At 36.1% G+C, this 24,669-nt stretch overlaps 1 protein-coding gene across 2 annotated transcripts in view; it reads right to left on the reverse strand.

Annotated features, from left to right (window-relative positions):
* The window catches only part of ATSYTF (C2 domain-containing protein), a 165,957-nt gene that overhangs the window by 84,011 nt on the left and 57,277 nt on the right, over positions 1-24,669 (reverse strand). Inside the window, exon 6 of one of the 2 annotated variants that reach the window (XM_089813889.1) lies at positions 18,595-18,720. The exons of the other annotated variant lie outside the window; for it this stretch is intronic. Coding sequence (XP_089670015.1) covers positions 18,595-18,720 — 126 coding nt within the window. The remainder of the gene's footprint in view (positions 1-18,594; positions 18,721-24,669) is intronic. 2 annotated transcript variants of the gene reach the window in all.

Here is a 24,669-nt window from a genome sequence, read left to right on the forward strand (position 1 = left end):
ATAATAATAGGAATTAGGAGATTGTTACATTTATTCTGTCAATTGTACCTCTTGTGCAAATATACATGATGCAAACAATTTAAAGGAATGTCTATAATAACGCAGAAATTATTATCACAATATATAAAAATACTAAAAACAAAAACAGGGAATGGAATATCTTCAATGTGAATTATGCATATTATGCAGTCTCCAATGAATGCCTGACATGAATAGAATCTAGAAATAGACTTATGAAAATTGTTGATCAACTTATGGTTACAAATACATTCATGTGTGATGATAGACCTAAAGGATGTCACATCCTCTTTTTAGAATTATTAAAAAAAAAAAATTAAAGTTGCACTCAACCGAGGGCGACCCTTTGGTGAAATGGTGGCGCTTCTTGCACGTAGGCACTACAACCAAGGTTTAAACCTCGTAGGCTTACTCTCTACTATGTCAACAATTTAAAAGCTCCCAAGATCTTGTATCTTGATTTATCTATGGGATGTGGAGTGGGGCATTTGCATTCCACCTAGGGAGTACATCCCTAGCATAAAATTGGGGGCGACCCTTTGGTAAAACAATGGGCTTCTTGCTTGTAGTGCCTACAATCAAGGTTCAAATAATATTGCTGAAGTGAAGGCGACTTTGTTAGTAATAAAGGCAACTAAAAGATTGGAAGTTAACAAACTGTAATGTCCCCATTTTTGCCAACATCGAAGTTTGAGAGATTAGCCTATTATTGTGATCCTTGTAGGTTAATTATTGTGAATAGAGGGTCTTCTGAGGTAGTTGATTGGCTTGGGAGGGTCTTATCTTCTCCACAATTCAGTAAGCTACAGGTTGGTCTTTGTTTGGCTCAGATTGGACTTTGTTTGGGCTTAGTTTTTTGTACTTACTATTTGTATTAAGTTGGGTATTGATTGAGATGGACCCTTCTATTTTTGGAAAGTGCATTTGGTCACATCGAGAAATAATAGGTGTGACTCCTATTTTAGACGGCATATTTAACTAATGATTATTTTGGGAGTTGGTTTGTGGCAAAATTATTATTAATCATTTAATGGCTTATTATAAAGCTATAATTTCACTTAAGTTCAAGGTTGAGTCATCATTGGAAGGGGTCATTTATTATATGCCTAAGCCAAGTATTAAATATTTAAACTGATATTATGTTGGAAAGTTTCAAGAGCTGAGTTCTTTAGGGAACTATTCACAGTTTCTGAAGTTGAGTTCTTTTGGAAACTTTTGTCAACATGGCATTATAAATACCAGCTCATTTCACTAGGAAAATCACGCTCAAATATTTATTTTCTTTTGTTGCCTTTGTGGCTTTTCTGAGTTATGAATTTTTGTGTCCTTGCTGAAGTATAAGGGTTTGATTTGAGTGTTTGATTCTAGAGCTTCCTTTACTATTTCTACTATGGTTGAGGAGCTTATTGTTCATTGGAGAATTCGAAGTTATGTTGTGACTTCCCTAATGTACATCATGCGGCTAGGAAGATGATGTTTCTTGTGGAATTCATTATTCAATGGTGATTTAAATCTGGAGCATGCTATTATTTGGTTAGCATCTCTTTTAATACACCTGTGAACTGAATAAAGAGGCCTACATTCAACATCTGGAGGCTGTGTTTGATGAAATAGACCCACAAGGCTCTAATGTGGCTGTTGTACAAGAACTCTGGGCATTGTAGGAAGTTGTTGGTGGTCTGCAATTGAATTAGCAGATCTGCATTTGGAGTCTCTGAGGGTCTGTGATTAGTTTAGGGTGGCAGTTTATGGTCTTGACTGCCTACGTGACTTTGAAGAGATGGTTCTGCACAATAACCCGGTTCTTATTCGTTGTTTATGCAAGTAAATACAATCTAAATTTTCAAATCTGAGGTGTTAGGACAGAGTTGTGCACTATGTCATCACCTCTTCTTCCTTCATTCCCTCCATTCACAGTTTCACCATTTCTCGTCTCCCCTTTGCTGACCATGCTCTTCTTAGCATTGCTATCCGCGTTTCACCCCATTTGTTGCCTTCTCCCTAGCCCTTTCGCACCCCATCTGACACTGTCTACACAGCTACTCGCTTCCGCCCTGAGGGAGATGGCGAGCTCTTTGCCTACCATCTTAGGAGACTTTTGACACCAACTAGTTTCAATGATTTGTATGCAACCTCCACCATGTTTGATTTACTTGCTTCTACCATTTGGGTGTCCGCTCTCCTTTCTATCCCTCACTGCTCCCCTCTCTCTCTCAAATCTAAACGTCGAAATACATGTCCTATGAATCAATGGTTTGATGTTGAATGTAAAGCTTTCCATCGCTCTGTTTGCTCTGCTTTTGAGACTCATTCTCCTGCTTTCTCCCGTCTGTGTTTCTCTTACCTTCGTTTTTTTCGCCACAAGAAACATTTTTTTGCCTCTTCTCAGTGCAGATCCCTTTGCTCCACGCTTATTCAAAATCCCTAGATCTTCTGGCATACCCTTTTCCCTTGGTGTCCCCCCCCACCGCCACCCTCCATCCTCAACTTTCACTCTTTGACCTACCACACCATTACGCTTTATGACATTCCAGAGCAGCCACCTCTTCATTCCACTCCACCTCCTTACTACCATTTGTTCACCCCCTCCAGTATTTATGAGGCCATTAGATCCATGAGATGCAGTAGAGCGGCAAACAAGGAAGGTTTTCATGCAAGACTTTTCAAATTTGGTGCTTCGATCCTCGAATCCTACCTTCCTACACCCTTTAAAGGAGTGGTCTGTACTGGGTTTCCTGAGTCTTGGTCGTGACATATAATTTACCCTATTCATAAGTCTCGTCCTGCTTCCAACCCTGGTAACTACAGGACCATCATGATCAGGCATACATTTGCCAAGCTTTATGCCACTACTCTGAACACTATCATATCTAGAGAGCTTGGCAGACAAGGATGTAGAGCAAAAGGTCAGGTCGGTTTTTGAGCGAACTACCAAACTATGGATCATATCTTCACACTACGGGCTATTATTGAGGCTAGCCACCGGTCTGAGAAAGTCTACTACTGTTTTGTGGACTTCTGCAAGCCTTTTGATTTTGTTCTTAGGATGGCCTTATTTCAGAGACTTAGCGAGATTGGGATCTCATATATGTTGTTGACTACTATTATGAGACTATACAAGAAGGTGATTAGTAGGTTCAGGACTCCGAAGGGTTTTTTGGTTCCGATTCAAAGAACCATTGGGGTGAAGCATGGTCGCCCTCTTTCTCCCACCCTATTCGAGTTGTATATCAACGAGCTTGAGGATTTCCTTGTGAACTCCTCACAACTTGGTGATGGGTGCTATTTACATCAAGTTTTGATCTCCATTCTCCTTTTTGCAGATGATGTTGTTCTCTTGACCTCTTCTCCCGACAGTTTACAAAGACTCCTTGATGATTTGACTTCTTTTTTGTGATCAATGTCAGCTCGTAGTCAATCTGACAAAGACTTGGGTTATGATCTTTATTGTTTAAAGATCCATCATCTTCATTTCTTCTTTTAGGGGCAGGAGGTTGAGATTAGTTCTTCTTATATGTATCTCGAGGTGAAGTTTTCGGGACCCTGCTTCAGTCTGAGACCAGATATTCAATCCAGAGTTAGTAAGGGCATGGGTTCCCTGGCCATGCTCGAAAGATGATGCTTCAGACATCATTTTCAAGAAATTTCCTCCAAGTTGTCCCTCTTGGACTCCTTGGTTCGACTAACCGTTCTATATGGCTTGGTGGTTTGGGGACCTCTTTCTTGTTTCAGATTGGGCCTCTATAGAGCGTGTTCAAAAGTTGCTTTTACAGCATATCATTAGATGTGGCATACTCACCCCCCACAACATTGTCTTGGCCGAGTTTGGAGCTCATCCTTTCAAACTTGCCGCCATTTTTTACTTGATCTGGTTTCTCCATTGACTTCGAGGCTTTATGGATTTGGATGTCAACCGACACAGATACTCTCATCTGGCATACTATTCTTCTATTGAGATTATGAGATCCGACACTAGCACTAGATCTCGTTGCTGGTACGCCCAGGCCACCTCTCTATTGAGTTCGATCGGGATTGAGATTGATCATTTTCCCCCTTACCAGTTGTCACTGGATGCTCCTGCTCACCTCCTTCCCTCATGAAAGGAGCTGAAGAGCATGTCAGACAGGATATCTATAGACAGTACATTATCGCTACCTAGTGTAATCCTCCTAGTGGATTACATCCGAAGATGGCCTTTTATGGTGAGCATTTTCTTGAGATCCAGAATGGTATTATTGTCCACTTTGCTTATCTTTATCGGCAATGGAGTCATGCCCTACAATTCTCTTTGGGCTCCTTTAGAGTTGGCTCCCACCGTCTTCGGGTTCAGACATATCACCACATGGATAGAGAGGACTGGATTTGTTGACTGTGTACTTTGGCAGAGGTTGAGACTGAGACTCACTTTATATTTCGATGTCCTATCTACTATGAGATCAGAGGGAGATTTTACTGCCTATTCAGAGATTGTTTTTCTCTTTCAACGTTCTTCAACTATATTGACCAACAGTGCCTTGCACTTTACCTACGGGAGGCCACCAAGGTTCGTGAGCATACCCTACAGTCACTCATACCTCAGGGCCATATCTCAGACCAGCTCATCACCACCTTTTTCTCCCCCTGTCTCCATCACAAGGCGCGAAAAGGCCATCCAGTATCACTCACTCCAAATCGGTCAGACATTGCACCAGTCTTTCCAAGCAGCGACACTCCTCCAGCGGTTCTCGGCAACGATCTAAGACTCTGAATCGTCCACAGTTATACCCTTATGTGATTGATTTCTTTGTACCAAGGAAGGATACTTAGTCCTTACCTTGGTTTTTTTGGTTTCATGTCTTGTTTTGTTTCTTCTCAGGTGTCATTTGGTGCTCCTACTTTGGTCAGTTCTTTTGTTTGTATGCTCAGTCCCATAAACCCTTGTGATTTTTTGTTGGACATTAATATTATTATCTTATCTATGGTCCACTAAGTACTTGGGAGTATTCAATCAATTTCCAAGTTATTTTGAAATCAATAATTGCAGCTTCATTATGATTCAATAAAATTACAATGTTGATTATGTTAAGAATACTTTCTATTTCAGAATCCATGCTTACTTTGGTTAATGCATCAATATCAATTTGAACAATAACACACACTAAAACAAGAAAAGTTTACCATATCCATTAGCGATAGAGGATCAAGACTGGATAGAACCTTATTGTGGATTCCGAAGTTGCCTGCAGAATATTTGTCAAAATGCGAAATTTCCTAAATTTGTCAAGAAATTAAAGTTATTAAGTTATAACCAGGCAGGAGTTATTACACAAACTTCATGTAGAAGGGGATTCACAAATCATTGTAAATGCAATAATTAAAGGAGGCATACACACTTGACATTTGCAGAATTATATAGATCAGATAAATGAAGAGTTGGCACCCTTAGATGATTTCAGAATTACACATGTTCGCAGACAAGGTAATAAAGTGGCTAAGAAACTTTCAAATAGGGCATTAACCTAAATTTGCAAGAGATTGTCCTTGAGGATTTCGGATACATAGGGATGGATGAAAATAACCAAATGAAATGATTATAATTCTCCTTGCATTCATAAGCAATAAGTAAAGACATTGAAGGCTACATGCTTTGGCGATGGTGTATGTTGGTTGGTAAGTACTATGGATGAAGAAGCCAATGCCAAACATCGTTGATGGACAAGGCATTAATTGCGAAGAGAGGTCGAGTTTTGAACTTTAAACATGGCAAGGAGAAATTTCATTCACAAATTTTTTTGTTACTTGGAAAAGCGCTCTGGTGTGACTCGGAAGGATGGAGACTACATTTACATTCACTTGCCCCAAACAACAAATTCCTTTCCATGGACAGATTACCAAGAAAAAAATTGATAAGATGCTCAGATTTAAAGACAGAAGAATCTCAGAGAGTGTACTGATAATTATGGTGACATATTTAACAGGGTGGAAAATAGACATTGAACGAACACAGAGGTGTTCCCTATGATTATGGCGTGGGGACTACAACTTGGAGAAGATAAAGACATTATCAAATTGGTTATGGAAACCATTGTGCAGAAAGTATTCCTTAGAGGAATGGAGGAAATCCTGGAGAAATTAATTTCAAGATTGTGAATAAATTTGGGAGAAAAGCAATGTTACATCCCAATTTTCGACTCAATTTAAAAATGTCCATATAGTCGTTGAGGTTTCACACGAAGTCAGTTGACAGGTAAAATTAGTTATGTGAAATAGAAAGATGGTCAGTTGTTATAATTTTCATATGAAGACATGTTAGTTAATCATTATGATGCTATTATATTGTTATCTTGAAATATTGGGAAGTTGGTTATTCATCTTGGGATATGAAATGGTGGTTAGCCGTTATGAAGGTTATGAATAATAATTTGTTATGGTAATTTTGATTTTGTTAAGGGTTATGATATAATCACGATTAAAATAATAACTTGTGAATAAATTTGGGAGAAAACCAATGTTACATCCCAATTTTCAACTCAATTTAAAAATGTCCATATAGTCATTGAGGTTTCACACAAAGTCAGTTGACAGGTAAAATTAGTTATGTGAAATGGTAAGATGGTTAGTCGTTATAATTTTCATATGAAGACAACATGTTAGTTAAGCATTATGATGCTATTATATTGTTATCTTGAAATATTGGGAAGTTGGTTATTCATCTTGGGAAATGAATATGTGGTTAGCCGTTATGAAGGTTATGAATAATAACTTATTATGGTAATTTTGATTTTGTTGAGGGTTATGATATAATCATAAAAAATTTCCTTTCCTTGCAGGAGGAGTGTATCGAACAGGTGGAAAGCATTGCCAAAAAGGAACCAGGCACGGGGGCACCACCTATCACTGGGCAAATAGTATGAGTCTTGAACCACCATGATTAAGGGTAAAAGGCTAGGCAAGCAAGAGCGTATGTCGGACGACCATAAGCTAGCCAGTTAAATTATATATCACTAAATAATTAAAAAAATCACTAAGCATAAATTGAAAAATAATTTAAATTGTTACCTTTGAACGTTGTGGAGTCTCCTAAGTATATTGAAACCATGTTATTATGACATCCATACTTGCGTTTACATGTATACGTATATGTGTGTATATCGATATGCTGATATAAAATAGATATATAATTAAAATACATGCACATGTGCATAAACATGTATGTACAATTAGAGATGGCACGATACCATGACGCAAAAATATTTTTTATATCATGTCGAAGGGCAAGACCCTTATATTTATCTTAATATTTTATAATGACTCCAAAACATGAGCATTGCCACCCTTAGCAGCGCATTCCTTTTAAAGATTTGAATTCAAATATTCGTGTAACTGCAAATCAAGCACTTTTCTTGTAACTGCAGCAAGGGGACTATATTTTCATCCCCATGGTAGAGAGAGCTCTCTCTTCATTCTCACACCTCTCTTCATTCTCCTTATTCTCTGTTTACATCCAAGCATATCACAGAAATTCATAAACGAGCTGTTTGTGTGGAGCTATAGATTTCACAATGATTGATCCGCACCAACACCTGGTCTTATATCTTCTTACATAACCAGGTCATGTATTTTCCTATCATGTCATTAGCATTGTGAATGATGCAATATCGATTAGTCACGTAACTTCCATCATGTTATCTATATCATGTGAAATGCATTTGCATTCAAGAAAGATTATTTTTCCTTTTAAATGTAGCATTAGTATTGAGTATTGACTCCAATTAGTGTTGAGAGGCTACAGCCTGTTCTTTTCTTTCACACCTTTCTTTGGGATCAGTTGCTTACTTAAGCATCGACTGCTATAAGATTGGGGCAAGGAATGCCCAGCCGATGGAATTATATAATGCTTTATGATGTGCAAAACTGCATTGCAATATCCTCTATTTCTTTTCTTTTTGATATGTACCAGTTCTATATGTTTCAACATAACACCACAAACAATCTTCTAATTTAACAGAATCTCATGACTATCAACAATCTCCTAGGAAGCACCCAAGGCCAAATAGAGCCAAGCATATAATGGGTGAAGAGGAGAGGAATCCTGCAAGGGAAAAGAAAATAAAACTATTATTCAGTGTCTTCAATATATGATCAATTAAAGAAAGAGATTGTATAAGTCCAAGTCATCTCATGGTAATCCAATGTTTAGATCTTGATGCCTAATCGAGCAGTGGGATTGATTCTCTAGTACCAAGATGCTCAGTTGCTAGACAAGGTGTACCATGTCTATTTCTAGGTAGGGAGGGCCTTCTCTGATGAGATTGTGTGGGGAGGTCCGCGATTGGGAGGTTAAGCCCCAGACAGTGCTTCCCCTCTCAATCAAATGCCAAGACATGCACAAGACAGAGATAAGTTATGCATTCAATGTTGGTAACAGGTATTTTAATTTTATGATATTTGAAATTACAAGTTGAAGATATGTTAGATTCATTTATATCATTGAATTAGTTATTTCCTTGAATGAAATCAACTTTTCTTGTCACTGTAAATGGTGACTGGTTAGATCTTCCAATAGGACATGAATTATATCTATATGCTTGAGATGAGCCTACTTGATGGATGTTATAACTGTCCTTCATTCATGTGAATAATGAAAATGAACGTATCTTTTAACTATATGTTATTGCAATATTTAGCAATAGGAAAGAAAAAGGATGATACAGTGGTATTTGACGCCCTAGATGGTATTTGTCATTATGAGGCAGTGGTATTTGATGCCCTAAATGGTAATTGACATTTTGATAGTGGTATAACTATTTGTGCCCTAAGTGGTATATGTGGACTAACCTGGGTTTTGTAGAAGCTGCCCTAGGCGGATTCCGGTTTTGGAATTTAGAGGTTTGGAAATGTTAAATCCTCTATTTATATTTATTGATGGTGCCTTCAATTGTTAGTTATCATAATTCAATTAAACTGATTGTAACCGCTATTCTCTTTCACATGAACATAATTATTATAACTACCTTCTCGTGAACCTGAAGTAGTATCTGTATTTCATTGATTTCTTGGTTGTTAGCTAAGGCTCGGAAAAAAGTGGTTGTTACAAGCAAGGTGATTTGGAAAAAAATTGAGGGGACAAAGTACACTCCCTTCGTGTGTAGATTTGGTGAGAGTCAAAAAAGAAGAAGATTTAAGGAAGCATGCAAGGAATGATTAGCACTGAAAATGGTGGTGATGCTCTTTTTCTTGGACAAGGACATTGAGGTGATGAAGTGAGTTTCTGGATGATTTGAGGAGGCTGAGGCAAGGCTGAATGAGAGGCTCCAGAGGCATAGAGAGGCAGGTGGTGAAGCTGAAGCTGAACTCACAGAGGCCAAGTTGAATGAATGGCTCCGAGAGTGTATTAGAGTAGGGAACGAGCACTAGGATTCAACTCTCAACTGAGGAAGCAGAATGCAGCTTTGTTCTCCATGTGTAGGGTTAGTTAATGTTTTGATGATGTTGGTTGAACTTTGTAATTTTGTAGTTATGGTTTTGTTGGTTGGCATGGTTGGATGCCAAAATGTATCGATGTTGCTGTGGCTGCGAATTTTAATGTGCTACCGGGAGCTGTAAATTTGATGTGCTACTGTAATGACCATGTAGGGTCTCGGTGATTTTTTTGTACAGAAACTGTCGAAGGTTGTTCGATTTTGACATTTGGTTAGGGCTTATGATGCAGATTGTAATGCTACCTTAATTTCAATATAATAAAAAATTATTACCGAGGAAAAAAAAAGGTTGCACTCAAATCACTTTATTTGCAAATGAACAACTTAAACATTATTAGAATGCTAATGATGTATTCTTAATAAGTTTTCACCCTTGATTTGAAATGTAATCAAAAGTGAATTTTAGATGTAATTTGAAAGTGTCCTCAAATTGTTTAAGGAAAAGTAAATTAAAATAGGGGACCCTAAAATAAAGTGTCCATAAATGAGAAGTGAAGGTTCACATCACATCATTTGTTATCCGTTATCATCGTTTTATATTCAGATTTCAATTTTGACTTCAATGGATAAAAAACCTCAATTAATGGAAAGCCTCTCTAATGAATATCTTTTCGAATTTGAGAAGGAAAAGCCCCATCCCCAATTGGGTGATTCTATACAAGAATCACAATTGTGCTTCAGCTAGTGAATGATTTGCAAGCGAATTCTATACAAGAATCACAATTGTGCTCCAGCTAGAGAATGATTTGCAAGCAAATTATATTAGTGACATTATTGAGAGTTCGACAATTTGTATTTCATAGTTAGAGAAAATATTCATAAATTGCAAGTTTTTAGTTTGACTTATTATACAAGTTATTTGTGTAAGATTTTCATTTTCTGAATATAATATTATTTTCTGTTTCACTTATCATATCAGCAGAAATTCTTCCATAACATTGCTATATTTATTTGGTGGATATGATATAATATTCGCTACACTAAATAAACCACAGAAGTAAGGTTCTGCCACACCAACTGAAGAGGAGATTGCAAGATCCAAAGGATTATCATACCACATTACCTTGTCCTAGAGGCCATATTTCGGAAAACAATATTCATCACAGCCTTCTACATAGTATTCATGGTTTAACTAATATTTACTGCTTTGCTAATCAGTAGTTGGTTTTGGGTTATCTGTAAAGTGTTTGGTTCTTCTTAATATTTTACATGCTTCCATAGAGTTATTGGTTGTTTCATGCATTTCATATCAGGATTTATAAACAATTAGATGGCAGTTAATTTGAAATTTCAATATTACATTAGTTTTAAGGGTTTTTAAAAAGTGTTGTTCAATACATATAGGATTTGGTTCACATTGTCACATTAATCTGTTGCTAACTAAATTCAAAAGTAATTATGACTGATTAACTTATAATTATTTAATTAATAATTTAAAAGTTGTTTAAATTAAACTTTAGGCTAGGGGTTAGTTCTAGTTTACCAATTTCATTTTCAGTTTATACAACCGGAAGCTACAAATTGCATGTTTTCAGTCTTCCATTTGAATTCTGAAATATTTACATATTAATTATCATTACTAGTGTAAGGTTTTATTTTAAAGTTCAGAGATTATTTCAATTTTCTTATAATCCACATATACAAAACAAGCATTTTTTTTTCTTCCTAAAAAGAAACAATAAAAAGGAACTATAATGTTGACAACCCATATAACAAAACATTTGACTGCTATAGCGCAAGGGCACCACATCGTACGCAACTTAATTACCATAAGGTGACACTATTTTATTCATTTATAGTAATCAAAATATGTTCTAAATCTTTCCTCTCCTGCAGCTCATTATCATCCTTGACAAGTTTGACCAGTGGAAGTGTGCGAAGGATATGATGAAGCTATCTAAAATGGAATAGACAAAAAATACAGGTCGGGATGAAAAAGTTGACAGAACATGGGGATGAAACAAAGTAGACATAAATGATAATACTGCAAAATTGTTCCCTTTCAATTATTCATTCTCTTCCATCATTTTCTAGAACATTCTCATAACTAAAACTGTCCATAGTGTTAAACAACAACCTACAACACAACAGTAAGTTGTGTGCCTCTCATCTGGGTGGTCTTGCAAACACATTTGATCAATCGCACAAAGAAATTGTTCTTGGTGTTCAGTTCAGTTGGTTAGATGGAACCATTTGATGCTAAAAGGAATTATTTCAGATCTTTTGTTGCTCTGCAAACATCTTGGAGGAGCACGCTCTTTTTAGAAACAATTGCCTCCAACATCATCCCTAGTCTTAAATATTACTTTAATATGATCAGAATTGCAAAATTATATCTTCTGAGTGCTTTTTGCAACTTGGTTATATTATTAAGTTATGTAATTATTATTTCACTTAAGTAATGTTGGAATTATTTAAAGGGACAATTAAGGGTAATAGTTCTTTTTAAGGTGTTGAAAAATCATTTCTAATGAGCACCTTGAAAAAAGTAACTTTATTCATGAGAAATTATTATTATTCCTCAAAAAGGTAAAATATTCAAAAACAATCTGAGTTCGATTTCAGCAATAAAAATTTGGAGTTCATGTTCGAGTTGGAATTCAATTACACTAACTTTCGCAAGGTAATACATTTGAAAAAAAAATGACAATAAATTTTCCTTATATAAATTTGATTTTTTAGGAGGTAAACGCTTTGACCCGAAGCTATGAACCGGTGAGGCCACAAACAAGGGACCTCATCTCCAAAGAGATTTGAACATCAATGACAAGAACAACACAATTAACCATCACAACATGCCAATGCAGGAAAAAATATTTGATTTTTTGACATGTAAGCAATGAAACCCGAGGACTCGCACCCCCCTCCCCCCCAAACTCAAAGTAGCTGTCCCAGCACAGAATACTTGGAGTACCTAAGTAACACCACCTCTATCATTCCGCAAACATGTTTCCATTGGGATGGGTACTTGAATTTCTATTTGAATTTTGATTTTTGAATGTTAGTATTGGGTATGCACTATGTTACTATGTTGCATGTTCAATGGTTCGGATTTGTGTTGCAATTTTGTTATGTTCAAGTATTTCAATTGGTATGTTATACTGAAACGTCATTTCATAATAATAATAACTAACATTTCAAGTTTTGCCCCGTTGTCGTCCCCCTGCCATCCTAAAATTGAGGCCCTTTGTCCCCCCATCTTGAAATGTGTATCGGTGTCCCAATGTACCCAACGTTGGTTTTACATGCATATAAGCAATATATTTAATTTTTTAAACCTATAAATAATATCCAAAACTGAAACAACATTACATTAAACTTGAATAAAGTATAAAATAGTACAACATAAATATGTTTGAAATTTGATTTAAATATTATTATTGCATGAATAATAAATGTATTGCAATAATATATAATTTAAATATTTGTAGCTTCTCCTATTCTGCCATGGAATCTTGTATAATTGCTCCCTCTATTGTCATACAACTCTGATATTCTATCCATTAGAATAATGAGCCCTTCTTATGTTGCTTTGAAGACTATATCCCAATCACTCCCCAAATCAATTGATTATGGATGTTCTTCCGTCTCTAGATTAATTTTCACAATTTTCAGTAGTTAATGTCCTCCAAAATGGTATATTTATGTCCACATTTATATTAATTTGAGCAAAGTAACGAGAATTGAAATTGGATCGGAATCCGCAAAGGCCGAATCAAATCGCGAATCGGCCATGAATCGGAATCAAATAGGCCACAAATCGGCAAATTTAAAAAACCCTTGACATTTAAAGATTTTAACAATTTAAAGCTTATTTCATGCACCCTTTATTGAATAACTTAAACACACTATAACATCATCAAATAGAAGTTAACATACATAAACATGGAGCATAAATGATAAATCCATCACATGCGTAACTATGTTACACATAAAATGTAAATTGTAGGCTGTAGCTGAAGCAAGTAGAAATCATAGGATCATAATAATTCAAATCATAGAATGTATGTAAGATGAAGATCCATAAGACATCAAATCATAAATGTACGTAAGAATCTAAGATGAAGATCCATGAAACGTATGTATGTAAGATGAAGATCCAAGAAGATCTAGAAGACATCAAATCATAAATGTAAGAGTCTAAGATGAAGATCCTCTCTTCTACTCATGTTAAACAATTAGAAGGCTCTTTAGGGTTAAAACAAAGAGGAAAGGCAAAAAAAATATTAAAAAAACATGTGTTCTTATTAAAAAATGTCTTCACTTTTGGCTGCCCGTGCCAATTCATCAAACCAATTCATGCAATCTTTTGCATGAATCGCATGAATTGGCAATTCATGCAATTCATGACAAAAAATCAGTTATTTGATTCACCGGCTCCAAAAAAATTGCCAAGCATGAATCAAATCACCAAACCGGCGATTCTAGGCCAATTCTCAGACTATGAATTTGAGCTTCACCAACCTTTACTCTATGAACTAATCAGGAAATGTCCTATGCAGAAGTGCTTAGAATTATAGCATGCTAGCTTAGTTTTCATCTTCAAATTGTCCATGTGAAAATTTTATTTATTAATTCAGAAGCAAGTAGGTTAAGATTTTTTGTTCTTCCATATTTAGAGCAAGAGATTACTATCTAACTTTGTCTCACCTTTGAGCATTATTCCACTTTGAGGATTCCTTCTGTGTTAGGTCTATGGCTCCACAACTGTAAATGCCCTCATAAAAAATCTGAATTTTTCAATGTTTGCTTCTCTCACAAAAATGTTATCCTAAATGACCACAATATCAAGAAGATTGCAAGATACTATTACTAAGAGCACTCCATCATACAATGAGATTATTAATTTCAATGACTCATGCAAGATCCCACAAAAAAAGTAGGAGCATTGGGTTCAAAAGCCAAAGGCGTAACTCAAATAAACAGAAAAAACACTTCAAAACCTTAGCTAGCCACATCTTGCTCATTTGCACCTTTAAGAGCCCAAAATGAAATAGATTGACGTACTTGTAGACGAAGAGTCAAACAACACATATTCCTAAGTTTTTGTAGTTCTAGAACATTGACCTTGAGCTGCTCGTCATTTTGTTGAAGGCCTACGAATATTCCATTCTACAATGTCTAAGCATGTGTCATTTGCCCAGTCTTTGTAAACTACACCTTTAATAGTACTATTATATTGGTATTGAAATTGATTTAAGAAACGTGTTGCTCATTGCTAGCCACCAAAAGACAAAAAAAAAATGGAGCAAACAGTAAGTGAACCCAAGCTGAAATTTCTTGAAGATCAAGCATCAAATGCTCTCATATGCATGGTTTTAAAAGAAATCGTGATATTCAAAATAACATAGACCAATCTAGGACAAAGCTCGAAGTTGAAACTTCCTTAGAGGATCTCCAAAGTGTGATGTACTATATGTATTTTTTTCTTTTCTTTATATAATTTATAGAACTAAAACGATGCCAAAGAGAATGATGTATCACTCTAATATACTAACCAAACCTTGGAGCTATATTATATTAATAGAATTAATTGGTGTACATCAATAGAGTAATAATAATAAATTCTATTGGATTACATCAATAGAATAATAACAAAAATACGAAACAAATTAGAACTTGAGCATGTCATAGAAGATCTTACCCTGGATAAAAACTGATGGCTCTGTCTCCTCATTGATCAGTATATTGATGATAAGAATGCTTTCAATTCAATGCAATAACTAAATGAGATTGCTCAAAGAAACCCAAATTCTTTTGTCCTCTAATCTCTACATCCAAGGTTTTTCATCTCAATATTGTTAGATGAATGCTATTTGATGTAGCTGCCCTCTCTAGATCTAAAATATGTGAGATGAACATAGAATGATCTTCTCAATGTTTCGTAGCCTCTACCTATTCATTGGCATGCTCCCTACACAAGGCACCTAGCCTAAATGTCAATTAATAAAGATTATCTGGTTTCACACTTATATTATGTGCTGTTCAAATACCATGTGACGTGACAGTAGTGCAATAACTGAAGTTTGAAAATGCAGACTCAACAGTTCAAAGAATTCATACTCAATAAAATGTGGCCCCCAAAAGAGTCATAATTTTACACACAGAAAAAAGAGCTCAGTGCATTTTCAGAACACCAAAGTCTAATCTGATTATCAATTTGTTATTATCAAATATTAAATTTGGTATGACCCTCAAACTCCAAAAATTTCAAATCCCAGATTTCCAAAGTTTCAAAGTCAAAAAATGCACCATAACACTACAAAATTATAAATAATAAATGTATAGCAACGCTATTACCCCAGAAATATGATGATGTGTCAGAAAATGACCAAACACAATACAGATCTTCCTTTTTTCCACTCCTATTGTAATTCATTTGGGCCTCGAACTAGAAGGTAAGTAGGTATCAAAATGATGATGAATTGTTGTCTCAAAAGTGTATTCATTTTTCTCCTTCGCATCAAACCCTGCTATTTTCACTACTCCTCTTTCCAATTCAACTCTATCTTACTCAGTAAGGGAAACATTGCTATCCTCTTTGGAAGTTAATTGACAAAAGAATCAATGTCAACCAAGTTGATGGTATTGTGAAGACTCTCCACCATTTTGGTTAGAAGATGAAGTTTATATTAAATGAAGACAAGGTCACTTGGGTGTTCCTAGGTCAACCTATTTCTCCTTTTTGTGTGGACCTCTCAATAGTGTTCACACCTAGAAGCACTACAAGGATGGGATAAAGCTAGCCTTTGGAAATCCGGTGTGCCAGTGCTGCAGTTCTCTCCCCACAAAACGAATAAAAACACATTTTAGAAAACATAAGAATTAAGTAACATTTTGAAAATTGTTCAACTTTCAAGTATCTAATTTCTACTACTAGTATTAAGCTAAAAGCTAAGGTTTTTTTTTACATGGCTGCTATTTTCACCTCCTTTGAATTGCTTGAGATGAAAAAAGAGCCTCCTCATTGTACCCATTTAAATCTCCAACTCATCAACAACTTTGTCTTTCATGTCATTTTTTGGCATTTGTATCAATCCATGAAGCAATGCCTACCATGACCTTTCATCAACCTTAAATGTATCAAAAATCTGGTGTATTGGTTTCAAGAAGTAGGTTGAGGCCTGCATCGGCTAGTGGAGTTGTTTCATGTTTCTACAGTCGACGATGCACCAAATGGTTTGATATATTGTGTTTCCACTACAGTAATGCAAAATGGACTCTTTAGCCTTATCCACCACCTCATATAAATAACCTCATATAATAGTTTCCTTATTGCTACAATTGAGAAAAATGTTCATAGTAGTTATTTTTTTGTTTATCTAGGGTCGGAGGAATGATATGATTAATATATGAAATGATCAATGAATCCAATAACCCATGGACATGTCATCCTTGTCCACCAAATATTTTGTCACCGAAAAACCTGAAAAAAATAATTGACATTTTATAAACCTAACCAAAAAAAACAACTAGATATTCCTTATTAAACTTATGTTTATACTTGTTAATTATATAAATCCTCTACATTTTTTCTAATTCATCAAAAAAATATTGTTATCTTCTTCCCTTCAAATTTTTTTGGAATATGAGGGGTTCTAGTTTTGCCTTGCACAAAAACATTTTCTTGACAAAAGGAATCCAACAACAATATTTACAAAACTTGCCTAGAACCACCAAGACTCAACGAGTTTTGAGGCAAGTGGTTGCAACTGGGTGCTAAAGACTCAAGACCCCAATACCCAGCAAGTCTTGGAGTCTTGCCACACTTGGAAAGTCCCAAAGAATATAGGCGGCTGCAATAGGGATAATTTTAAGTTAAAAATAATTAAAATAAAATAAAATAAAGCATAGACTTAAAATCATCTCCTCAACCCTGGAAGACATTCATTTGTTTTAACACGAGGAAAGAAATTCTACTTTTGGAGCCTAAAATATCAGTGATTGGAATGAAAACTAGCACACTGATCGAGGACAAAATAATGATTGAAGATCATATTGGTGGGTTTGTAAGAACCCTTGATGTCTGCTTAGAAGCTTGAGGAGAATTCGGAAGGGCCCACGATTGATTGGGAGATGCCTATATTTAATCTTGCATATTACATTTAGATCTTTTTCTTGCTCCCTTGAATTATGTCTACTTTTGGTACTTTTGGCTGACAGATCCCACCGATCTATTTTAGTCATTTGTAGCCATAAATACAATTTCTTTCTTTCTTCATAATGATTCTCAAATCCTCAATACTGTCTTTCCTATCTTTTAACCTATCATAATTTACTGAGTTTCTGGTTCCACTTATTATATTCTAATACTTAAATTGACAGTCATATAGTTTAGTAGTCCTCAATGATCAATTTTCAATAGGTTTTAAATATGATCATCCTGTTATTCTGTGCATTCATGTAAAGCCTTAGCATTTTTACTGACGCACCTCCAATAATTCAGCACGCTAATGACGACACAGATCCACTCTGGTAAAAAAATGCAAAGCAAATGCAATAGGATTAAGGAATAATTTCTCAAATGAAGAAGACTATAGATGGATCAGGAAACATCTCATAAATGTCTAACTGACATTTGTGCACAATAATGGGTCTATAGCCATATGCAGAAAGCCATAACTAATTTTATCAAGAAATTCACATAACCATACCTTGAATTGCTGCTAACATGACAAGGAATTAGATAATATTTACTGTTTAGTTGTTTTAATGCAAAGCCCTGTGTGCTTTGCTTGCAACAGAGTCTCTCAGGACTTCTTCCATGTTAAGCACGATGGAGAATGCATGATAATTGATTATTTCTGGACAAGCATGTTAAAATTAACAGGGGGCAAACAAGATTTTCTATTTCATTACCATGTCCACACTACCATCTTCTAGAGTAAATGATCTTGATTGCTGTAAACAGAGCTTAAATTGTATTGTTTTATGTGCAAAACTTGTTAGAATTGAGTAAGAGAGAGTTGTGGTCTGCAAATCTAGAATAATAGCAGACAGCAAAAGAGATCTACTACAGTTGAAATTAAAAGGTATCAAGATTTGGACAATATTCAAAATAAGTGGAGAGTAATTAAAGCCGTTCTCTGATGAAAAAAGAGAACAGTATACATACATCGCCCTTCAAATGAATGCTATATATCACAATGCGAGCCAATGCAGGTAATGGCTTTGCTAACTTTGCTGCCAAAAGAACACTCATTTCATTTGTGTCCCATTCAAATCCCATGTGCATGATTGGCTGCAAATGGAATATTGAGCTTTTGATCAGATATATTTTTAATAGGATACCAAAGAGCAGAAAAATGACTACTCAAATAGTCATTAATATATGATCAAAGTAAAGTAGCTTCAGGAAGATTATACTCAGCTAATCCACACACACAGGGAAAATAAACCAAGATTTCATGCACAGAATTAACTCAGTACTGCAATGTTAAATAATCTGTAAGGTTTTAAATAGTTAACCATATTATATTAATGGATAGTTTAGAAAGGAACGGTTATTTCCTACCATCACCCTATAAAATTAAGATGATTCAAAAGTTATGATTCATCATGACGGTTCAAGTATAAGAAAATTAAGAAGCAGTTTGCAGCACACTTGAAATCATTTTTAAAACATTACTAAACATGGTTCTCAAACATTATGACATTATACATGCAACAGGAATCAAATGCTTTCATAGTCACTCAATTTGTCTCCCACATGTTATAGTTATTGGTACTTGCCACCACAAGGACCTATCAATCACAGTGTACCAAGGGTACTTGCCAACAGCCTCCCTAGAATTCAATAAGTGTCTGACCTGGCTCCAAGCCTTCCATAAAGATTGAAAGATAACAGACCCAGCCACCTTAACTTCAAAGTCACCCAAGACAATATCTATGATAGGAACATCAGCCCACTGTTTTCCTTTTAAAATTTTGGCTCTAGAAATGTTGTTTCTGACCAGCACTTTCCAAGGCTGATTACCCTCCAAAGCTTTAATGATCCACTTGGTTGCCAAAGCTATGCCCTGGAGTCTAATGTCTTTCATTCCAAGACCTTCCAAGTGTTTGGCAATACAACACCACTCCCATTTATCACAATGCCTTCTTATATTACCAACACCATCAGACCACAAAAAAATCCCTTAGAATTTTTTGCAGCATATTGAATTGATAATTAACAAACAACCAAGATGGGGCAAAGTACACTGCATGAGAAGAAAGAACCTTTTGAACCACTTGAGCTCTACCAGCAAGAGAAAGCATATGAAATTGCCACCTACTATGTTTGTTCTCAATCTTACTAGAAATCTAGTTCCACATATCCTCAAGAGAAGGGTCCATAGAAAAGGGAATGCCAAGGTATCTCACAATCTTGTGAGGGCCTACCCATTGCCAAGATTTGTTAAGAACCCAATTAGGAGGACAATCGTCCCACCCAATAATGGAAGACTTCATTTGAGATATTTTAGACCCAGAAGCTTTACAAAAAGAGAAGAAGCCTATTAAGCATGTTGTCAAAATTATCTTCCTCAAGCATGATAAACAATGCAGTGTCACCAGCAAACTGTTCAAGAATCAAATCTTCATCATTAGGAAGTTTAATACCTTTGAGAGGGGGGCCCAGTTCATTGGCTTTAAGAATGTAGAACATAGCATCTGCAACCAAGACAAACAGAGAGGGTGCAAGGGGGCAACCCTGTCTAATGGATCTACCAAGATTAATAGTGTCAGAATATTCCCCATTTAACATCAATGACTGTAGAGGCATCTTTAAATATGACGTTGACCCAATTGCAGAAAAAGAAGGAAAACCCAATGCCTGAAGAACACTGCTCACAAACTGCCACTCTATCCTATCATATGTTTTCTCAAAGTCAAGAAGAATCATACCCGCATTTTGACCAGTGTCTTTGGCCCACTTCATAGCCTCCCAACTAGTTATCAGATTTTCTACAATAAATCTCCCTTTAATGAAGCCATTCTGAGAAACAGAAACAATGTCATTGAGCATATTGGCAACCCTTCTCACAATTAGTTTGGCAATAATTTTGTTGGACAGGTTTAGATAGGTCTCCAGTTTTTAATTTGAGTTTATCCCCTCCTTTGGGAAAGCGCTTAATCACCCCTTTATTAATACTGCTTCCAAGGGAACCAAATTCATAGGCCTCATCACAGAGCTGGAGGAGTTCAAGAGAAATCCATTCTACATTCTTCTTATAGAATTCAGCAGGGATGTCATCTGGACCAGGAGACTTCACATTGGCAAGAGAGTTAATAGTGTCTTCAATTTCTTGAATGCTTATGGTCTGATTCAGAGTCTTGGCTTGCTTATTGGTGACCTTGCGAGGGTTAAAACTCAGACAGTTTTGAAGGCCTTCCATATTGCTTTGGTCCATCTCTAAAGTAAAAAGTTCTTTGTAGTACTTATGAAAAGCCTTTAACATCTCCTTATTATCAGTGCTTAAGCCATTGTCAGTTTGAATAGCCTCTATAGATTCTCTGGCCTGCTTATTTCTAATCAGATTAAAAAAGTATTTAGACCCTCTATCTCCATCCTTAAGCCAACTGGCTTTGGCTCTGACTTTTTGACCCTGGATTTTATAATTCTGAATATTTCTTAATTGAGCTTTAGTGTTAATTAGATCAATTTCAATATTAAAAACATTCCCCTTATCTTGAAGATCACTTTTAATCTCATTGAGTCTTTTCTGAAGAAGATTCTCATTCATTCTTTTATCTATGGCTTCCTTAGTCCCTATGATCTGAAAAAGATTTTTCCAAGTTTCTATCATAGTCTCCCAATTCTTCCTGACAGATTACTTGCCATTGCAAAACTTGGAGAGGATAGAAGCTTGCCTAATAGAAAAAATGGTATTCTCACCAAGTAATAAAGAAGTATTCAACTTGAAAGAGCCTTTTCTATTAGAGGGCTTGTTGTCAGTTTCTTCACCGAAATGAATGTTCACAGAAATTGGGGAATTATCAGATAAACTGGCGGGCATTACCTTAATAGGAGAAGTTCCTGGTAGGTGTTGACAGGCAAAGATGCAAGGATTCATAATAAATATACACTCTGTCTAGTCTACAATAAATTCTCCTTTTGTTGCCTTGATTATTACACCATGTAAACCATATGCCATCAAATTCTTGTATACTACTCTCAAGAGGGTCTTTAATTTTAAATCTTCTTTTGAATTTGGACCAAAAGAAAAATTCATTACCTTTCCACTCATGCATAGTCCCTCCTTTCTTATCTTGCTTATCCTCAATCATATTAAAATCACCTGTGAAAATCCAATTACTATTAGGAAGGTTAACTGCTAACCAATTCCATAATCTAGCCATGTCTCTATAGTCATTTGGAGCATAAATATTACAAATACTGACTGTACTTTCTTTATTCTGAAAAGTAGCCCAAATAGCTCTATAGCAGGGCGAACAGTTGTGAGAGATCAATTTGTCAACAATATGAGGACCAATGAGCATGGCAAACCCCCCTTTACCTCTCTGACGTCCAGAGTAAAGACATTTTACTTTATCCCACACAAACTTGAGAGTGTTGAAGGCATGGTGACCTGAGACCTTAATCTCTTAGAGGCAAATAATGTATTTCTTATGCAACTTATTACACCAACTTCTCACAATATATTTCCTGCCTGGCATTTCAAGACCCCTGATACTCCAACTATGCATATGGACATTCATGATTAAATGTTAGGGGTGTTGCTAGACATACGTAGTCTATTAAAACATTCTAGGATAGCATTATTTTGAAGTTTGTTACTCCTTTCACAGTTTTTGGCACTATTAGTTCTTTCATAAGTTTTTCTCTTCTTTTTCTTATTGATGACTTCTTTGAAACCTCCATCCCCAAGAGCCAGAGTTAAGTCATTATTTGGAGTGGAGTCCTTACCATTCACAATCTCTATATCAGGAGGCTTGGAGTTAAGGCAAACCTTATCAAGACCTAGGGAGGAGCAATTAGGTCTGGATTCCTTCATGGAGGCTTGGAGTTAGGGCAAACCTTATCAAGATCTAGGGAGGAGCAATTAGGTCCGGATTCCTTCATGTGGTGTAGTTTTCTGATGGTTAGCTGCTGAGCATTTAAAATAGGGGCATTATCTTCATTAAGTTTCTCCCTATTAATACGAATATACTGTCAACATTATGGGAAGCTTGAACAACAACTTACACTTCTTCATATAAGGGGTTGATCAAAGTAACAAATTTCCCCACAAGACTATCAAGAATATCTCCCCCAGAAACAAGATTCTCTTTTTGTTTACCATTATTTGCATCTTTCTTACCAATCATATTACTATTATCATTCTTACCCCCTATATTATTATGGGAAAACTACTTCTGAATATTTTGAAGTAAAGGGCAATTTTTTCAGTTATGACCATTAATCTTACAATGGAAACATGCACCCACATCCCTAGTTTGAAGATTTTTCAACAAAAGCTTTCGTCTTCAATTTTCAGTGAAATTTCCTCGAGAAACACAATATCAGGATTGATGGAAATTAAAGCCCTAGCATTCAGATGAGGTAAAGTAATTTTAGATTCCTCAACCTGTAGAACAGTTCCTAGGGGTTTCAGCATATGGGATATAAAAGACCAAAATTTTGATTGAACCCCATGAATCTCCACCCAAAATGGGGACAAGGATGGCTGAGTGCATTCGGGATTACTCTTGGGTGCCCAAGGAAAAGCCCTAAATAATGTTTGCCAAACATTCCAAAGACCCTTTTTCAATACTTTCTCCTACATAGAATGATTCTTCAAAAACACAACAAAAACCTTTTTGCACCATTCTACTGAAATTAACAACAATTCCAAGCTCTTTGCCCCACACATTATTAAACCAGTCATCTAGAAATTTACGAGCAGGTAAAAATTTAACATCCATGCACAAGAAAAAATAAGCAACATCTATCAATCTATCTTGTTCACATTTTATAGCCTTTACCATGTCATTGCTTGACTCCAGAGTAAGGGACCTTACCTTCCTTGTCGTCCACCGGCTCCCCCCCTCCTACATTCCCTCCTCCTTCAGGTCTATCTCCATTGGAACCAGTTCTTCTTCCTCCTGGGTCTAGTTCTCTTCTAGTGACCGTTCCATTGAAGGCAGCCGATTCCAGTATCGAAGGAAGTGAAGACTCAACAACCACCTCCCAATAAGACAGTTTTTGGGTTTTTAAACCATTAATATCACCAGGGTCATAATAGCCATCCTTCGGCCTCTCTCTACCATCATTTGCCCATGAAGAAGCACAGACTAAACAATGCAAAATCTAAAACAATCAAGGCTCACACATGCGCAACCAGGGATACATTCAAACCCTAAACCATGACTATGCAAGGGCAATCAGAAAACAAAAAGCTATAAGCACAAACACTCTCCACAATGAATACAAGCACTCAAAGCAAAGCAACACAACACATAGAAGTACAGGCCATGGGAGGGAAAGAAAAGCCACCACGCAAGTAGTCTGCAGTACAGTGCAATCAATTTCGCACCTACTTGCAAACAACTTGTCAATCTCCTCTGATTCTATTATTATTATTATTATTATAATATAAATAATGTTGGTATAATCTTATTAGATGTTTCATACAAAGAAGATTCATTATATTAATAACAATACCTTAGCAGTTCTTAGGGTGCCCAATAACCTTCCAATTCTAGCCATTCACACTCTATTACCTGTATGTGAGTGCAATGATCTTTATTAGTGTGGGCCACCCTTGGCTGCATCAGCAGTCTGGTCAAAAGAACCGACATCTTATCTACAATGTGTGACCTCTTATCTATGTATGATGTTGATTGTACACAGTGAAGGAACCTGTCTCACGTGCTTCATAGAAATCATACCCACTCTTACGTACTTCTCGTTATGCCACGTCTGTGTGAAGGATATGTATACAGTGATTGGTGGAGATATGTCGTGCTCCTGTCTTCTCAAGACCGATGCCTTCCTCACTGCGATAATATTCTATCTAACTGTCGCTTTGACAAGACATGTTGGAGGGATTTGTTTACTCTTCTTGCCTCGTCTTGTGTAAATATTTTTATGAATGTTCACATGCCCCTTAGCCGATCTAACCCCTCATATATAGGTCCATTCTATAGTTATGGGTCATGACTCTTTGACCCTTGATTCATTTAGTATAAAAATAGAATTACTATCATT

Source organism: Cupressus sempervirens, chromosome 2, assembly GCF_028749045.1.
Source record: "Cupressus sempervirens isolate cs-2001-9-10 chromosome 2, ASM2874904v1, whole genome shotgun sequence".
In the NCBI taxonomy this organism is placed as follows: Eukaryota; Viridiplantae; Streptophyta; class Pinopsida; order Cupressales; family Cupressaceae; genus Cupressus; species Cupressus sempervirens.